The sequence below is a fragment of the Raphanus sativus genome, chromosome 2 (assembly GCF_000801105.2).
Source record: "Raphanus sativus cultivar WK10039 chromosome 2, ASM80110v3, whole genome shotgun sequence".
NCBI lineage: Eukaryota > Viridiplantae > Streptophyta > Magnoliopsida > Brassicales > Brassicaceae > Raphanus > Raphanus sativus.
Genome location: NC_079512.1, coordinates 32781388 through 32800460, shown reverse-complemented (window position 1 = coordinate 32800460; position 19073 = coordinate 32781388). Strand labels below are relative to the sequence as shown.

Sequence of the window (19073 nt, the reverse complement as noted above, 5' to 3'; positions counted from 1 at the left end):
AGCTCTGTTTTTTCGGTATATCATGAGGTTTGGTTATAGACCGAATATAAATGAAAGAGTGAGATTACCCCCAGGATGGCTACTTAATTCAACTAGACTGATTACTGTGTAACCAAAATTAATTAATTCTTTTTTTCTGAAACACATTCATTAATAATAGGAAGAGTTTAGTTGGGGGCATTAAATCCCTCCACAACAACAAACGAAACAGAGTCATTCAGTGCAGCTTTTGCCAAGCTATCAGCTACAGAATTACGCTCTCGCGAGATCCAAACAAAACAAACAAAGTCAAATTCAAATGCAATAGAGAGGATGTCAGAGACGATCCCATAGAGTCCAGCTTCACTCGAACCCGAGTTAAGAGCCTTGACCAACGCCGCGGAGTCTGATTCAAAGCGAATCGATTTCAAACCATTTCTTCTGCACATAAGAGCAGCTTCTCTCATGGCTAAACCCTCAGCCATAAGCGGTGAATCGACAAACTCCTTTTGCTCCTTAAACTGCATAGACTGGTTATTTGAGCAGAGTACCCATCCAAGTCCAGTGACATTCCTTTGTATCGACCAAGCTGCATTCGATCAGATTGTTATCGTGTTCTCCGGCGAGGAAGTCTCCTCTGTCAGGTACTTTTTTTCTTTTTGAACCAAAATTAATTAATTCAAATTTAAGAATTAGGTTAAGTCAAGGTCGTTGACCAAACAAAAAATAATGACTTAGGTCACGGTGACATCAGAGCAATCCACTGTTCATCAACAGTCCTCTTGAGAAAATTCAATGACGATTTGTCAAATTTGTTGACCATAAAGAGATTAAAGTCAGTTTCCGAAAAACTATATCTTTAAAGATTCGAGGCTTTTATTTTCGGACATTCAAACATATTATATGTAAAAAAAATCAAAATGGTCAACTTATTTGTAGCCTTCTGGTTTGTGCTCATAAGCTCTGTCTCTGCAAGTAACTGCCTTAACAGATCTGGCTTCTTCGCACCCGATGGTACTTACGACTTAAACCGCCGAGTAATGCTCTCTTCCCTTCTTTCTAACGTCACAGCTAGTGATGGCTACTATACGACGTCGGCTATCGGACAAGATCCGAACAGAGTATACGGTTTAGGGATGTGTGTCCCAGGTACTGAAGCACGATCTTGTTCTGATTGTATCATGGCTGCCTCTAATGGGTTGGTGCAGAATTGTACTACTCAGATAGAAGCTATAGACTGGAGGATGCATAGCAATACACTTTGTCTTGTACGTTACTCGAACCGCTCGTTTTACGGATCGCTCGATATGCAAATTTTACGGTATGAGTACAATACCAGAGATATTCAACCTAACGTGACGGAGTTCGACATGACATGGGAGGCTTTGATGAATGGTTTAATAGAAGATGTTCATGTTTTGTACTACGCTGCTAGAACACAAACGGTTGAGTCTACCAATACCAACCTTTACGGTTTTGTGCAATGCAGCAGAGACTTATCTCTTCAGAACTGCACCCGGTGTTTACAACAGAACGTGATTGATTATAGATCATGTTGCCCTGGGAGCCAGGGAGGCATTGTTTCGAGGCCTAGTTGTTTCGTTCGATGGGAGATTGATCCGTTCTTGGGATTTTTCGATAGCAGTCCTCCTCGTGAAAAGGGTAAGATCATGTTTTATAATCTTTCTTGTTATTAGGTCGTATGATTATATGCCCACATCTAACCATGTATGATTTTTTTTTTTGTTCTGTTCTGTTCTTGTTAGATTTTATGCTATATTTTAGTTAGTTTCTCTTAATCTCAATCAGTGGTGATCTGAGATCGTGCAGATAAGAAAAGTGTTTCTACAAGAACTATTGTGGCAATTGTCATTGTTCCTATCATATTGATTGCTCTAGGATTTGCTATTTGGAGGAGGAAAAAATCGTACAAAGCATTTACAACTGAAAGTGAGTTTCCAAGTGTTTTGGTTCAGAAGATAATTAAGTAGATTCAATAACTTTTTAAAATTCTGTTTGTTTTTCTCAGATAGTTATTTCTCTGCTGCAAAGAGATTAAACAAGACCTATGATACTGCACCTCCAGATAACGGTAAAGAGAAACGAATTTGATAAATAAATGTAATGACCGTAGGAAATTCTCCAGTTACATAATACACTATGTGTTACTTTTTTCTGCAGCTGGGGATGATATTTCAACTTCAGGATCACTTCAGTTCGATTTTAAAGCTATCGAAGCTGCCACAAGTAATTTTCATAATACTAACAAGCTTGGTCATGGTGGATTTGGTGAAGTTTACAAGGTATAGTGTTTGTACTAGAAACTTGATGAGAAAGCAAATAAATATTCTTATGATAAATTATGTGACGTGCAGGGGACGTTTCCGAATGGAACAGAGATTGCTGTAAAGAGACTATCTAAAACTTCAGGACAAGGTGAAAGGGAATTCAAGAACGAGGTGCTTCTTGTAGCTAAACTTCAACATAGAAATCTTGTTAGGCTTCTTGGGTTTTGTGTTGAAGGAGAGGAAAAGATATTAGTCTACGAGTTTCTGCCAAACAAGAGTCTTAACTACTTCCTCTTTGGTGGTAAGAAAAACAAAACATATGATAGGGTTTTATTCTCTGAAACCTTAGTTCTTGATCTCATCATAGTCCTAAGGGTCGATATATAAGATATGTGCAGACTCAACAAAGAGGAGGCAATTGGATTGGACAAGACGTTACAAGATCATCGGAGGGATTACTCGAGGGGTTTTGTATCTTCATCAAGATTCGCGGTTGACAATCATACACCGTGATCTCAAAGCCAGCAATATTCTATTAGATGCGGATATGAACCCGAAAATTGCTGATTTTGGTATGGCTAGGAATTTCAGAGTGGACCAAACAGAAGATAACACAGGAAGAGTAGTTGGAACGTTGTAAGTAATTGTCCGTTTTAGTTCTAATCAGTAATACTTGTATCGTTGTTGGTAAATAGAAAGTTATGTGACATGTATTTTGCAGCGGTTACATGCCACCCGAATATGTAGCGAATGGGCAGTTCTCGACGAAGTCAGATGTGTATAGCTTTGGTGTATTGATTCTGGAAATTATTGGTGGAAGAAAGAATAGTAGCTTCAACGAGACAGACGGCTCAATAAGCAACTTGGTCACATATGTTAGTAAATTTCTACACTATCTCAATTTTTGTTACTTCTTTTAGCAATGATCATTGCTCTGAACATTTGTTTCTTGGAAAACGAATAAACAGGTATGGAGGCTTTGGAACAGTGATTCATTTTTGGAACTCGTCGATCCGGTCATTGGAGATAACTATGATAAGTATGAAGTCATTAGATGCGTCCATATTGGGTTATTATGCGTCCAAGAAAATCCAACAGCTCGTCCAACTATGTTGACAATATTTCAGATGCTCACTAATACTTCAATTACTCTGCCTGTGCCTCAACCTCCTGGCTTTTTCTTCAGAATCAGATCAGAGAAAAACCCTTTACCTGAGAGTTTGCAGCCTGATCCGTCCACTAGCATGTCCAATGATGTGACGATCACGTGTGTTAGCCCTCGTTGAAGGCCAGACTATTTTTTTAAAAGACTTAAACAAACGAAGAGCTCTGTGATAATTTCATCTTCTTGATAATCTTTTTTTTTTCTTCTTGATAATCTTAACTGTTTATCCTAATCTGAAGAACTGTATCAGTGACTTAAAAATCAAAGCGTGCACATTCATTGCTCGAGGCATTAGTCCTTGTTATTGTCTTTGTAGAGAAACAATGTTTAACTGCACATCTATCTTACCAGTCATACATCGATGCTTCAAAATAGAAAATCGATATCTCTTAGAAACTCCAAATGCTTTGAGTATAACTAAGATCATCATAGTCTCTAAATCTTATACGTAATAGTCTACAATCATTATACCACATCATTTTTATGTATGAGTAGTTTTGATTTTAACGAGGAGCTACTTGAGTAATGGAAGCCTCATCCACAGAACCCGTGGCAACCGTGTCAATAGATGGATCCACTCCTCCTACTTTTTCATGCTTACTACGGAAGAAAAATCCAGGTGGTTGAGGCACGATGAGAGGGATGGAGCTAGTAGTGAGCATTTGGACGATATCTGACATTGTTGGACGATCTTCAGCTTCTTCTTGAACACATAGTAAAGCTATATGGATGCATTTCGTTACTTCTTCTGTTTGATAATTGTCTTGAAATGATGCATCCATGAGCTCTAATGGCGATCCATTGCTCCATAGTCTCCATGTCTATCACATATAATAATCAAAACGTTGGTCATTGTTAAATGAAGAAAAAAAAATAAATGAAAAAAATATAAGGGTGTATACTCACATATGTAACCAAATTGCCAGTAGTACCATTCATTTGATAGATACTGCTGTTCTTTTTACCACTTATAATCTCAAGAACTAAGACCCCAAAACTGTACACATCTGATTTCATGGAGAACTGACCGTACATTGCATATTCAGGAGACATGTAACCACTGCCATAATTCTTGAAGTGTTAAGTCAATAAAAGTATATTATTATTGTCTACATAGGCATAATGAAACAGAAAATCTTACTAGGTTCCGACTACTCTTTTCGTATTGGCTTCTGTTTGGTCCATTCCAAAAATTCTTGCCATTCCAAAGTCTGCGACTTTTGGGTTCATATCAGCGTCCAGTAATATGTTACCGGCTTTGAGATCACGATGGATGATTGTGAGTCGTGAATCTTGATGAAGGTATAGAATCCCTCTAGCAATTCCTTTAATGATCTTGTACCGTATTGTCCAGTCCAGTTGGTTCTGCATCGTAGAGTCTGCACATGCATATTTAAAATTCTTATTAAAAATTTGGTATGAAAATTGAAAAGGATATCTTAGGCTAAATATTGAACTTAAACTGACCAAAAAGGAAGTAATCGAGGCTTTTGTTGGGCACAAACTCATAGACAAGTATCTTCTCTTCTCCTTCCAAACAAAATCCAAGTAGCTCACTAAATTTCTGTGCTGAAGCTTTGCCACAACAATAACTTCATTTTCGAACTCTGTTTCACCTTGTCCTGATGTCTTTGATAACCTCTTCACCGCAACTTGTATTCCACTGGGAAATGTACCCTACAAGAGCAAGTCCATCAGATCAGAGTACTTTGATAACCTCTTCACCGCAACTTGCATTCCACTAGGAAATTTAGATGTAAAATCAACTCCATCAGATCAGAGTACTCTGTTTTTCCTCTGTTTTTCCTCTGTTTAATCATATTACTCGCACGTACTTCAAGCCTTAATTAAGATGTATTATAATTTGTACTTGTACAGAATTAACTACATTGGAAGCTATGTGCAATGCTAATAGTAATACCTTATAGACTTGACCAAATCCACCTTGACCAAGTTTGTTAGTTTCAGAAAACTTATCAGTTGCTGCCTCAATTGCCTTAAAATCAAACTGAAGTGACCCTGCAGTTGTAATATCGTCCCTATCTGTCAAAAACATTTAACAACTGGATCACAACAGAACAATCATTCGACCTGAGAATTACATATAGTTTATCAATTCAATCTTTTACCTTCAGCAAGTGGTTCCGTCTCATAAGTTCTCTTTTTCTTTTTAGCCCGGAAAATGAAAACAGCTACAAGAAGAAGAAAAAATGACTGTGATTGGAACAACAACAGCGAGTGCTATGACAGATGAGTTTCTGCCTTTTCCTGTATTCACAAAAAAAAATGAATATGACAGAGGAGTCAGATTACATATGAACCTTTGTTCTAGCAAATCTTGAATGTCCCACAAGAAAAGTTGGGATGAAACATGTATTCAAAGGAAAGCAAATATTCAGACCAGCTTCTTGGGAAGGCGGTGGAGGAGCTGAATCCAACTGAGGCTGAGGAGGTTGAGGTATTGTTGTGGATGTTTCTTGGTAGAATTGGTAGAGCTCGTACCTTGAGTTACAACTCGGCATAAGAAGTCTTCCCCCAATTTTGTCAGTGGGTAATAAACGGATGGTCTGTTGTAGACAATTAAAGCAATCCTCATTCGTCAAATCGGGTATGCACTGAACCATTCCATAAAGTGTTGGAACCGATGTGGAGTTGGATTTGTTAACCGCAAACTTTCTTGAACTATTAGCAGCCTCGTTTGCACACTTGTTCATCAAAGAGAACACCACATCACGAAACATATTTGATTGGCTTTCTGAAACATTCCGAGTGTTCCACATGATCACTCCATTTGTTCCATTTAGGAGTGATGATTCCGCGAAAATATTCCGGTCAGTGTATCGAAGCATGCACTCGTCGTACCATATCAAGCCTGTTTTCTCCTCTGGACATCGAAACAGAGTGTCGTTGGCAGCAAAGACGACGCAGTTACTGCAGACCTCCAGCGACAGATCTCCCCGGCAAAGGAAAAGACCGAACACCAAGTCAGGACTTTGACCTGCTACTGTTCTGTAAGATCCGCTGGAGGAAGAACGACTGTTGGAAGAGAGATCGGACAAAAGGGTTCTAACGTTGGAAGAGTATATGCTGTTTCTGGAGTAAGTTGTCGTGTTTGTACAAACATTGTATATGAAGGTAGGGTCTTGTTGCTGTGCATAAGATCCTAAGCTTGCAAGTAAAGCAAGGAAGAAGAGAGAACAAAAAGAGGCACAATTAGACATTATCTCCAGTTCTTCTTCCCTTCCTATGGTGTTTCTTTATTTATTTGTTTCCTTCTATTGAGTCTCTTAATAAATGTGATGAAACCAAGCCTATACCTTCTGCGTAAATGATTGCATTTTTTTACATTTCAAAGTCAAGTTCTTTTAGTCAGTATCGCCAACGATTTTAAAATAAAAACAGTGACATGTCTAACCAGGGGAGGCTGAACTTAAGGGTCAATTATGAGACATTATAATATTTTAATATTCTTATGTACATCATCATAACACATAATTTTAATTAACTAAGAATAACATGGAAGATTAATATATCATTTACATTCTTATTTTTATGACTATCAATCTTGACTGTCTCAAACTCTTTATTGTCAAGATAGATATCTTTAAACTTCAATAAAGTTTGACTTTAGTTGCTCACTTTCTCTTCTCCTTCTTGGCTCAGATTCCTCTCTTTCATAGGTGTTTTTTTTTTGTAAACTCTCTTTCATGGGTGTTTAGCTGTTGAATCCTTGATCAGATTTAGTTGTATGCGCTAATGAATCATTTTGTTTTTGTTTAGCTTCTGGGTATATATTTATATACGCCAGCTCTGACTCTAGAGACATTTAGTTGTCTGCTAGCTTTGGACTGCGAAAGTTGCCACCTTTGTATAATGTATCTGTATGTGTTCTATGTTTAATATAATCTTTTAGTGTGAAAAAAACCCCTAAGTAGTTAAATATTGATTAAAATTAGTAATCAAATTATTCACCTAAAACATCTCACATCAAAAATTTCTGGAATCCAAGTATCAAAAATGATTTTCATTAATGGATATTTAATTAATGGCAATTTTATCTATTGGTTTTTCGGATTAAAACTATACATCTCGTTAATTTAATTCACTGCATCTATGATTCATTAAGAAAGTTCACTCTAGCAATTATAAATTTAATTTTATTAATAAGTCTAACCCCCTAATATTCTTCTAAACAAAAAAAAAATTATCTAGCTGCATTAACATTGTAATAGTAGTGATCATTACAAAATAAATTAATTAAAATGCGTACTATAAATAAAATACATTTGCTTTATACGATAAATCAAATAATTTATTTAGTTTCATGTATTATTATAAAGTATATGAGAAATTTAACCGATTTTTTGTTCACGGGTAAATCGAAAGATTTTGGGATATCATATTTTTGATTAATAAATTTTATTGTCTGAATTTTGTGGAAACATATCAGTTGGTAAAACTTCGGATAAAATTCTACATGAAGAACGACCAGTCTTGATAATATACACCAGGTTTACATGTTTGATCACATGTCCATATCGGATATAAAACATACTTATATCTTAATTCTTTTATAAGCTACATATTTTCCTCACCAACAAGACTTAAATTTGTAAAATAATATGATGCTTTCTTTGCAGCAGTCAGTTTCAGCTCCCACGAGATAGATGGTTCAACAGGCAACTTGGTTACATATGTTAGAGCATCTCCAATGGTGTTACCACCATTGGAGTCCTTAGGATTATTAAACTAGTTTTTTTTTCAGAATAGTTAAGGATTCTAATTAGGGATGTTAACAATGGGTAATTACCCGCTGGGTACCCAAAACCCTACTAAAATTTTAAGCCCAAAACCCGAGTTATTACTGTTCAAAATTCGCGGGTTTTATTTGGGCGGGTCTTGGTCTGTAAACTACCCATTCGGGTTTACCCTATCGGGTTTCGGATACCCGATGGGTTTTTTTTTTAAAAAAAGTTTAAGTAAATAAAACGACATCGTTTTATTGGTTTCTTCTCTTTACCCTAACTTTTTTTTTGTTTGTCTCAGATCTGCAAAATCACGATTCATAGAGCTTGTAACTCTCTCTCTCTCTCTCTCTCTGGTGATTGTATGATTGTTCGTCGAATCTGGTAGTCCTACGAGTTTTAGGGTTCCTTTTAATGAGAGATTTAAAGATAAGAGTGAGCTAGCTGAAGAAGAGTATTGTTAAGAAGTTATGACAAACTGGATGCAAGAACTGCTGAGAGTAAAGTTGATGTTGTTAAGAAGAATCTGAAATTGCTTTACGAAGATTATGTAGCCAAGCTTCGGACTTCTTCTTCAACATCTTCACTGAATTCTTCAGCAACACCAACTCCACAAGAGCTTCTTACTGAATCACCATTAGAAGATGATCTAAATTATGTAAGTCTTTTCCTGTTTATAAATTCATATATCAGAATCTTGTTATCTATCTAATGTGTTGCTTATTTAATACAATAATATAGGATCTGTTTGAACTTGAGCGAAGCATCCAGCCTGGTCTAGACAATAAGAAAACGAATCTGGAGATGTACTTAGAAGATCCCAGGCTAGAGTTGAGGTCTTTTTCTGAGACAGAAGTTTTAGATTATTGGAAAGATAAAGGCCAACGCTATGGCGATTTAGCTTCTCTAGCATGTGATTTGCTCAGCATTCCAATCACAACTGTGGCATCAGAATCAGCATTTAGCATTGGAGGGCGGGTGATAAGTCCTTGCAGAAACCGTCTTCTTCCAAAAAATGTTCAAGCGTTGCTTTGTACTAGAAACTGGTTAAGAGGCTTTGCTGAATTTGAAGGTAAATTTTTAGTTTTGAACTTGTATTTTCTTGTTTCATATATAACCTTCTATGTAACTATATATTATATTTTAAAAATTCAGGTGATATTGAAGATTATTTTGATGAAGACAGTGAAGCTACAACCACAACAAGTAGTTCTGGAATGAGTTAAAAGGTCTTGGGTGATTTTGAATCTGTTTCTTTAAGTTGGTACTATCATAGTGAAAGAAGCATGTTAGAGAACGAAGTTACTATGTGTCATCTTGTTGAATTTTTGTTACTGTGAAGTCCTTGTTGATTACTGTTTGGATTAATTCATTTTTATTGTTGTTGTTGTGTGTAGTTGATATTATGAAGCTGGGAAAAACTGCATGGACGCACTGAAGCATCATGGGTTATGACTTCTATAGAGATGCTTTTGCTTGTAGGAATACTTTTTATTTTATTACCCTAAAACTTCATGTCAGGATCTCCTTTTTAGTGTTCATTTCTCAAACTCTTACATAAACTTGTTGTTTACGAGCAAATTAAAAATAAAAAGAGGATAAAAACTTGATGATCAAACTATAAAGCTCAAAACATGATTAAAAATTAAAAATTCAATACAAAAAAATAAATTTAAAACTACAAAGCTCAAAACATGATTAAAAATTAAATATTCAATACAAAAAAAAATAAAACTATAAAGCTTTAACTAAACCCACAAAACTGAAAAAAAAAATAGAAACAGGGTTTTTCACGGGTACCCGTGGGTAACCCTATACTTTTCGGGTTTTTCGCGGGTTACCCTAATCACACCGGGTTTTGTTCGGGTTTTTTAGTTTAGGGTATTTTTTGGGCGGGTTCATTTCGGGTTCGGGCCGGGCTGGGTAATTTTGCCCATCACAACATCCCTAATTCTAATCCAAAAAGAATGTCCAATGGTGTTTTTTATATTTGAATCCTCAGGAATAAAAAGAATTAGCAATATGATCAAATGTGAAAAACTTTGAACTACATTTAGTTTTATGAAGCCTTAAGATAATAAGAAAGCAATGAGATTTTTCTAAAAACTATACCACTTGGGGTCTGATCGGGACCATTAGGCAGAGAACGTGAAGAGTGGCAAGAATGGTCTCCTGCATTCACTAACACCAAACCAAAACTTCAAAATCACATAAACTTTGATTTACTTCGAGTTGACAAAATCATAATTCAGTTTAAAACTAAAACTCGAGTTGTTTATGGTTTTTCAGAAGAAGGACGTTTTTTGATGTAGAGTTACCTCAAGAAGTCCTTTACCAGTAGCGATCTCAACAGAAATGGCAACAGCAAAACCAACCATAGCGCCACGACCAAGCCATATGTCCAAACCGCCGCCTCCTTCTGTACTTTGCTCGCTTGTGATGGAAACTGAAGCTCCTCCTCTGCTTCCAATTCTTCCTCCTCCACGAGTCACTCTCAAGTTCAATGGCACTGAAACAGAGACATATAACCATTCAAAAACAGAGGTTAGGATTACGGGATCAAACCACAACACGTATAACTCCCTCTTCTTTTGCAGGTTTTTAACAGTAGTGTACAATCCTCAGGGGAAGAAAATTTACAGGAATTGCATCTTCTTCTTGTTCGAGGATCATGTTCTTGAAACTTCTTCTTCTTCCATAAGTACAGCCAGATTATGCAGAACAGAGTAGATTTCTTCTTTACGAGGATGTTGCCAACCGTCTGAGACTGTGAAAGTTTCAACTTTCTGCTCTATTTCAATCCAGCTAAGAGCTTTCTCTTTATTCACCTTTCTCTTCTTCATAATCCCTATCAGCTCTTCTACTGATTCCCAATTCTCAGATACTCCTAGGATTACATTCCAAATATGCTGGTCTGGTCTAAAAGGCATTTTATCGAGGTTGGTGATGATGATGATCGTGGGTGGAGAGGAGATGAGGAGAGGAAGTAAAAGGCTAAGGACTTAGTCCTTAAAATGCCTTACCTTACGGATTCTTTCTTTTTTAACAGGTTCATATATTATAATGTTATTATAATCAAATAACATTAAGGACTAATGCTAAAGATTTGCTTATATCCTGCATTATTGGAGATGGTCTTAGTAAATTTCCACACCATCTCAATTTTTCAACTTTTTAGAAATGATCATTGCTCTAAACATTAGTTTCTTGCAAAACGAATAAAAAGGTACGGAGGCTTTGGAACAATGATTCATTGTTGGAACTCGTAGATCCTGTCATTGAAGATGACTATGATAAGTATGAAGTCATTAGATGTGTCCATATTGGGTTATTATGCGTTCTATAAAATCCAACAGATCGTCCAACTATGTTGACAATGTTTCAGATGCTCACTAATACTTAGTGACTCTTCCTGTGCCTCAACCTCCTGGATTTTTCGTCAGAATCAGATCAGAGAAAACCCCATTATCTGAGAGCTTTCAGACTGGTCCGTCCACTAGCATGTCCATTGCTTGTTCTGTCAATGATGTATCGATCAAGTGTGTTAGTCCTTGTTGAAGCCATGCTATTGTTTATTATATATGTATGTTCTTTCGTAAATGTTGAAAAGAGTTAAACAAACGAATAGCTCTGTAATAGCACATCTATCTTACCAGTCGTATATCATTGATCCGTAATAGAAAGTCGATCACATAAAGGTAGACAACAAAAGGTCTCGGTACCGGCAGTTTGATTCGCGCTGGCTATTACCACTAGGCTACCAACGCCTTGGTTTATAATATTATTTTTCAGTTATGGATATTTTTGTTTTCAACGAGGAGCCACTTGAGTAATGGAAGCCTTGTCCACAGAACCCGTGTCAATTAAAGGATCCACTCTTACTTGTTCATGCTTACTTCGGAAGAAAAATCCAGGTGGTCGAGGCAATGTGAGAGCGATGGAACTAGTAGTGAGCATTTGGACGATATCCGACATTGTTGGACGATCTTCAGCTTCTTCTTGAACACATAGTAAAGCAATATGGATGCATCTTGTAACTTCGTCTGTTTGATAATTATCTTGAAATGATGCATCGATGAGTTCTAATGGCGACCCATTGCTCCATAGTCTCCATGTCTATAAAAGATTTTAATAATTAAAACATTTAAATGAAGCAAACAAATAAATGAAAGTATTAAGAGTGTATACGCACATATGTAACCAAATTGCCAGCACTAGCATCCATTTGATAGAGACTGCTGTTCTTCTTGCCACTTATAATCTCAAGAACTAAGACCCCAAAACTCTACACATCTGATTTCATGGAGAACTGGCCATACATTGCATATTCAGGAGACATGTAACCACTGCCACAATGCTTGAAATGTTAAGTTGATAAAGCATATTATTACTGTCTAGAGAGGCATATAATGAAACAGAAAAGCTTACTAGGTTCCGACTATTCTTTTCGTATTGGCTTCCGTTTGGTCCATTCCAAAAATTCTTGCCATTCCAAAATCTGCCACTTTTGGGTTCATATCAGCGTCCAGTAAGATGTTACCGGCTTTAAGATTGCGATGAATGATTGTGAGTCGTGAATCTTGATGAAGATATACAATCCCTCTAGCAATTCCTTTAATTATCTTGTACCGTATGGTCCACTCAAGCTGGTTCTGCATCGTAGAGTCTGCACATGCATAATTATTTGTTTTTAAATGGCATGAAATCTAAAAATGATATCTTAGTCTGGGTATTGATGAACTCAACTTACCAAAAAGGAAGTAATCAAGGCTTTTGTTGGGCACAAACTCATAGATAAGTATCTTCTCTTCTCCTGTCAAACAAAAACCAAGCAGCCTTACCAAATTTCGGTGCTGAAGCTTTGCCACAACAACAACTTCATTCTCGAACTCTCTTTCACCTTGTCCTGATGTTTTCGATAGCCTCTTCACCGCAACTTGTATACCACTAGGAAATGTACCCTATAATAAGCAATGATAAGTTGTTTTACAAGGAATCAGTCAGTTTGGGAATTATCGGTAAGATTAATGAAGAAGTTCATAAAGAAGTATTTATTCCAAATTGAGGAATGTAATTAAGGCTAAGTAGAGTTTATATTTTCTGTTCTGCAGCTCTGTTGAGTTGGGAACGAGAATGAGTTTTGTGTGTGATGGTATGGCGATTATCGTACTTACTTCCATGCATTTTAATATGCTCAAAGTACGTGCGAGTAATATGATTAAACAGAGGAAAAACAGAGTACTCTGATGGAGTTGGTTTACATGCAAGTACTTTGTCAAACAACTCAGCCTTCTTTCGCTTTCCACTTTCAAGATTTACATCATTTTATAACTCTAAACTTACTTTGTCTAAGTGTGTGATGAAAATTTATACTTGTACATAGTCAACTGCATCTGAAGCTACATGCAATGTTAATAATAATACCTTGTAGACTTGCCCAAATCCACCTTGACCAAGTTTGTTAGTTTCAGAAAACTTATCAGTTGCTGCCTCAATTGCCTTAAAATCAAACTGAAGTGACCCTGCAGTTGTAATATCATCCCTATCTGTCAAAAACATTTAACATCTGGATCACATCAGAATAATCATTCGACCTGAGAATACATATAATTTATCAATTCAATCTTTTACCTTCAGCAAGTGGTTCGGTCTCATAAGTTCTCTTTTTCTTTTTAGCCCAGAAAATAAAAACAGCTACGAGAAGAAGAAAAATGACTGTGATTGGAACAACAACAGCGATGATTGTGACATCTGAACCCCTTCCTTTTCCTTTATTCAAAGAAACACATATAGTTACGTCAGATTACTTGTGAACCCCTGTTCTAGCAAATCTTGAGTGTCTCACAAGAAAGTTGGGATGAAACATGTAATCAAAGAGAAGTGAATATAGACCATGTCTTTGGGAAGACGGTGGAGGAGCTGAATCCAGCTGAGGTTGAGGAGGTTGAGGTTCTCCTGTGGCGGTTTCTTCGTAGAATTGGTAGACCTCATACCTTGAGTTACAACTCGGCATAAGAAGTCTTCCTCCAAGTTTGTCAGTAGGCAATGAACGGATAGTCTGTTGTAGACAATTAAAACAATCCTCCATCGTCAAATCGGGTATGCACTGAACCATTCCATAAAGTGTGTGAAACGATGTGGAGTTGGACTTGCTAACCGCAAACTTTCTTGAACTATTAACAGCCTCGTTTACACACTTGTTCATCAAAGATAACACTACACCACGAAACCGATCAGACTGGTTTAGTGGAACAAACTGAGTGTTCCACATGAGTATTCCGTTTGTTCCATTTTGGAATGAAGATTCCAAGAAAATATTACGGTCAGCGTATCGAAGCATGCACTCGTCGTACCATATCAACCCAACCTTCTCCTCGGGGCATAGTTTCAGAGTGTAGCTGGCAGCAAAAACGACGCAGTTGCGGCAGACTTCCGGGGGGAGATTTCCCTGGCAAAGGAAAAGGCCGAACACCAAGTCAGGGTTTTGACCTGCGGCTGTGCTGTAAAACCCGGTGGAGGAAGAACGACTGTTGGAAGAAAGAGAGGACAAAAGAGTTCTACGATTGTGAGAGTATGTGCTGTTTTTGGAGAAAGTTGTCGTGTTTGGACAAACATGGTATATGTAAGTAAGGCTTGTTGCTGTGCACAAGATCTTGAGCTTGCAAGTAAGACGAGGAGGAAGATGGAACCAAAAGAGGTACAAGCAGACATCATTATCTCTCTAATTTTTCTTACAAGGAGGACTTATTAGTGATGGGCCTAACTCACACCCAAAAGCTAGCTCAAGAGTGGAGAATTGCCCAATCACATATATATTGCCCAAGGACACTTATTCCAAACGATGTGGGATATTAATAGCCCCTCTCGAGATGTGGGTGGGAAACGGTCCAATCGGAAACAGCCCAAGCCCAACATCTCGGACATACCACAGCAAGATGGGCCATTTTTATAGGCTACATAGGTAGACAACTATTTATATGGGAAATCATCTGCTGGGCTTTCACCATGGACTCTGATACCATATTAGTGATGGGCCTAACTCACACCCAAAAGCTAGCTCAAGAGTGGAGGATTTCCCAATCACATATATATTGCCCAAGGACACTTATCCCAAACGATGTGGGATATTAATAGCCCCTCTCGAGATGTGGGTGGGAAACGGTCCAATCGGAAAACAGCCCAAGCCCAACATCTCGGACATACCACAGCAAGATAGGCCATTTTTATAGGCTACATAGGTAGACAACTATTTATATGGGAAATCATCTGCTGGGCTTTCACCATGGGCTCTGATACCATATTAGTGATTGGCCTAACTCACACCCAAAAGCTAGCTCAAGAGTGGAGGATTGCCCAATCACATATATATTGCCCAAGGACACTTATCCCAAACGATGTGGGATATAATAGCCCTCTCGAGATGTGGGTGGGAAACGGTCCAATCGGAAACAGCCCAAGCCCAACATCTCGGACATACCACAGCAAGATGGGCAATTTTTATAGGCTACATAGGTAGACAACTATTTATATGGGAAATCATCTGCTGGGCTTTCACCATGGGCTCTGATATCATATTAGTGATGGGCCTAACTCACACCCAAAAGCTAGTTCAAGAGTGGAGGATTGCCCAATCACATATATATTGCCCAAGGACACTTATCCCAAACGATGTGGGATATTAATAGCCCTCTCGAGATGTGGGTGGGAAACGGTCCAATCGGAAACAGCCCAAGCCCAACATCTCGGACATACCACAGCAAGATGGGCCATTTTTATAGGCTACATAGGTAGACAACTATTTATATGGGAAATCATCTGCTGGGCTTTCACCATGGGCTCTGATACCATATTAGTGATGGGGCCTAACTCACACCCAAAAGCTAGCTCAAGAGTGGAGGATTGCCCAATCACATATATATTGCCCAAGGACACTATCCCAAACGATGTGGGATATTAATAGCCCCTCTCGAGATGTGGGTGGGAAACGGTCCAATCGGAAACAGCCCAAGCCCAACATCTCGACATACCACAGCAAGATGGACCATTTTTATAGGCTACATAGGTAGACAACTATTTATATGGGAAATCATCTGCTGGGCTTTCACCATGGACTCTGATACCATATTAGTGATTGGCCTAACTCACACCCAAAAGCTAGCTCAAGAGTGGAGGATTGCACAATCACATATATATTGCCCAAGGACACTTATCTCAAACGTTGTGGGATATTAATAGGACTGATTCTTTGATTAATGCGATGGAAACCAAGCATATATGTGTAAAAGAATGCAATTTCTTACAATTCAACGTCATTATGGTCAACGATTTAAAAAAAAATATATATATAATCCATCATATTTGAATCTTTCTTCACCCTCGCGCTGCCTCGTCATCCACTGATAAACTAGAGACTGACACGTCATCTCTCTTGTTTCTCCTTTTCTCACATGAGACAGCGTAATGGGTTACACGGATTGATTGGGCCAACATTATTTCGTTTTTAAACCTAAGTTTACACTTCACCTTCAAGGCCCAACAAGAATTTTATCCAAATATTTCGTTTTTTCCCAATATTTTTCCTTCTTTTATTTAAAGATTTTTAACACTAAAACTCATCAACTAAGTTTGTTTTGGGTTTTTTTTTGTGACACTTAAAATTCAATTAAAATGAAATGGCCTCAGGCCCACGTAAGCCCATTAAAGGTCCATTACACAGGAAAATGAAGAGTTTGCTTAGCCAACATATCGGCGTTGCTATTGCATAAACGAGAGAGATGAGAGAAGGTTATCCCGACGAAAGCAGTAGTCATCTGTTGGATATCTGTTACAATTCCAAAGATTTCCGAGACCTGCGTGTCGTTGTTGATGGCTCTGATGAGCGTTTCGTTGTCGGAGAACATTTTGAGATGATTAATCCCATGATTCACTGCGGCGAGAGTTGCTGAGCGAAGTGCGATTGCTTCTGCTATCAGGGGAGAATTGATCGATTCCTGGGTCTTTGTTCTCTGATCAAAGCGTGCTCCGGTTGTATCTGTGAAGATCCAAGCAAGACCGGCTCTTTTGGATCTGCTGTCGAAGGATGCATCGGTTTTGCATGTCATCACCCTCGATGATTCCGCTGGATCGTGGATGCGTCGCTGTGGATCAGGTACTTTCTTCCCTATAGTTTGTTTCTGCGGTTGCGCATATGACCACTCCCTAGCTAGTCTAATTCCTTTGCTTGCTACCTCTTCAGGCGAGAGAGTTCTGTTCTCGAAGATCGCCATGTTACAAGCCGTCCAGATTGCCCAACAAATCCAGAGGAGTATGTTGTTTGATACTCCTGTCGGGGGGAGGCATCGGAAAGCTACAATCGTATCCTTGAAGTTTATACCTGTAGCTAGGTGAACTACCTGTGTGATTGGAACCAAACTCCAAACCTCTTTAGCAAATGGACACTCAAAAAAGGTATGCATCGCTGATTCTACTCCTTTGCACTGATGCATTTTGTTTGTTTTGGGTTAAAACCCTCAAACTAAGTATTTAACGAAATAACCTCCAAACTAATTTTATTTAATGAATTAAACGCTCTCAAATTTTACTGGTAAATTTTTAGTTTAGGGGTTTTTACATTAAGTAAACATAGTTGGGAGGTTTTATCATTAAAATAAAAAAATAAAAAAAAATCCAAAATATAATAACATTATATAAAAATTAGTAACTTTGGTTTTCAAAATTAGATTTTTTAAATTTATATAGATATGTGAGTCTGATTTTTTTAAATCAACACTATATATGTATAAATTAAAAATGTAAAAACCCAAAAATAGAAAAAAAATTATCTAAAGCTTTACCTGTAATAAAAATTATCTAAAAATTAAAAATGTAAAAGACAAGAAAATATACCAAAATTATATATTATCTAGTAAATTTAATTTTCAAAATTAGCATTTTTAAAAATTTCTATAAATATATGAGTCTGATTTTTTTTTGAAAAAATTCAACATTGTATATGTATAACTTTAATTATACATTTTTATTGATACATATATAATGTTGATTTTTTTAAAAAAATCTGACTCATATATTTATAGAAATTTTTTATAATGCTAATTTTGAAAATTAAAGTTACTAGATAAGATATAATTTTTTTATTATATTTACTTGTCTTTTACATTTTTTTAATTTTTAGATAATTTTAAATACAAGTAAAGCTTTAGATATTTTTTTTTATTTTTGGGTTTTTACATTTTTAATTTATACATATATAATGTTGAATTTTTTAAAAAAACAGACTTATATATCTATATAATTTTTTAAAAATGCTAATTTGAAAATTAAAGTTACTAAATTTTAGTAATGTTATTATATTTTAGTTTTTTTTTAATGGTAAAACTCCCCAACTATGTTTACTTATTGTAAAAAAACCTAAACTAAAGATTTACCAGTAGTACTGGTAATTATGATCTGAAAGAGTTTAATTTATTAAATAAAATTAGTTTAGGGGTTATTTCATTAAATACTTAGTTTGATGGTTTTTATCCAAAACAAACTTAGTCGAGGGTTTTTTACTTTAAAAATCCTTTAAATGCTATATATACATTTTGTTTGTCTTTACAACAGTAAACAAGAAAATTCAAAGTCTTCATTTAGAGATTACTTGTCACAAATAAATAATTAAGGTAAGTAAGCAAAAGATGTGTGAACACGGGAAATCAAATCCAAGACCATCAATAAAAGAATTCAGTTTGATATTCTCCATAATACAGTTCCTTTTTGTTATGCTTATCAAGTTATCATCACTACATAATTATTTTATTATAGTCAACCCTTCAAAGAACATACAAGTTATCAATGCAATTCAATTCTTTAAATAAACTATTAGCTTCATCTGAAACCAACTAAGCTAGCAAAGAG

At 36.7% G+C, this 19073-nt stretch overlaps 2 protein-coding genes and 1 pseudogene across 2 annotated transcripts; 1 reads left to right on the top strand and 2 right to left on the bottom strand.

Moving 5' to 3' along the window:
- The first annotated feature begins 182 nt into the window (after window positions 1-182).
- Window positions 183-3716, top strand: LOC108840183 (cysteine-rich receptor-like protein kinase 24). Its single transcript, XM_057003161.1, has 9 exons — window positions 183-623; window positions 718-1641; window positions 1810-1929; window positions 2009-2071; window positions 2161-2282; window positions 2355-2568; window positions 2666-2903; window positions 2989-3142; window positions 3236-3716. The coding sequence occupies exons 2-9, from the start codon at window positions 900-902 to the stop codon at window positions 3551-3553; spliced, it is 1971 nt and encodes a 656-aa protein (XP_056859141.1). The 5' UTR covers window positions 183-623; window positions 718-899; the 3' UTR covers window positions 3554-3716.
- Window positions 3679-6723, bottom strand: LOC108840177 (cysteine-rich receptor-like protein kinase 19). Its single transcript, XM_057003160.1, is given in 10 exon segments — window positions 3679-3865; window positions 3904-4253; window positions 4339-4492; window positions 4574-4811; window positions 4900-4989; window positions 4992-5109; window positions 5354-5475; window positions 5562-5640; window positions 5642-5700; window positions 5834-6723. Coding segments are annotated over 9 exon segments (1998 nt in total). The 5' UTR covers window positions 6654-6723; the 3' UTR covers window positions 3679-3865; window positions 3904-3935.
- A 5207-nt stretch (window positions 6724-11930) lies between these two features.
- Window positions 11931-14888, bottom strand: LOC108840182 (cysteine-rich receptor-like protein kinase 5; annotated as a pseudogene).
- Between the last annotated feature and the right edge of the window lie 4185 nt (window positions 14889-19073).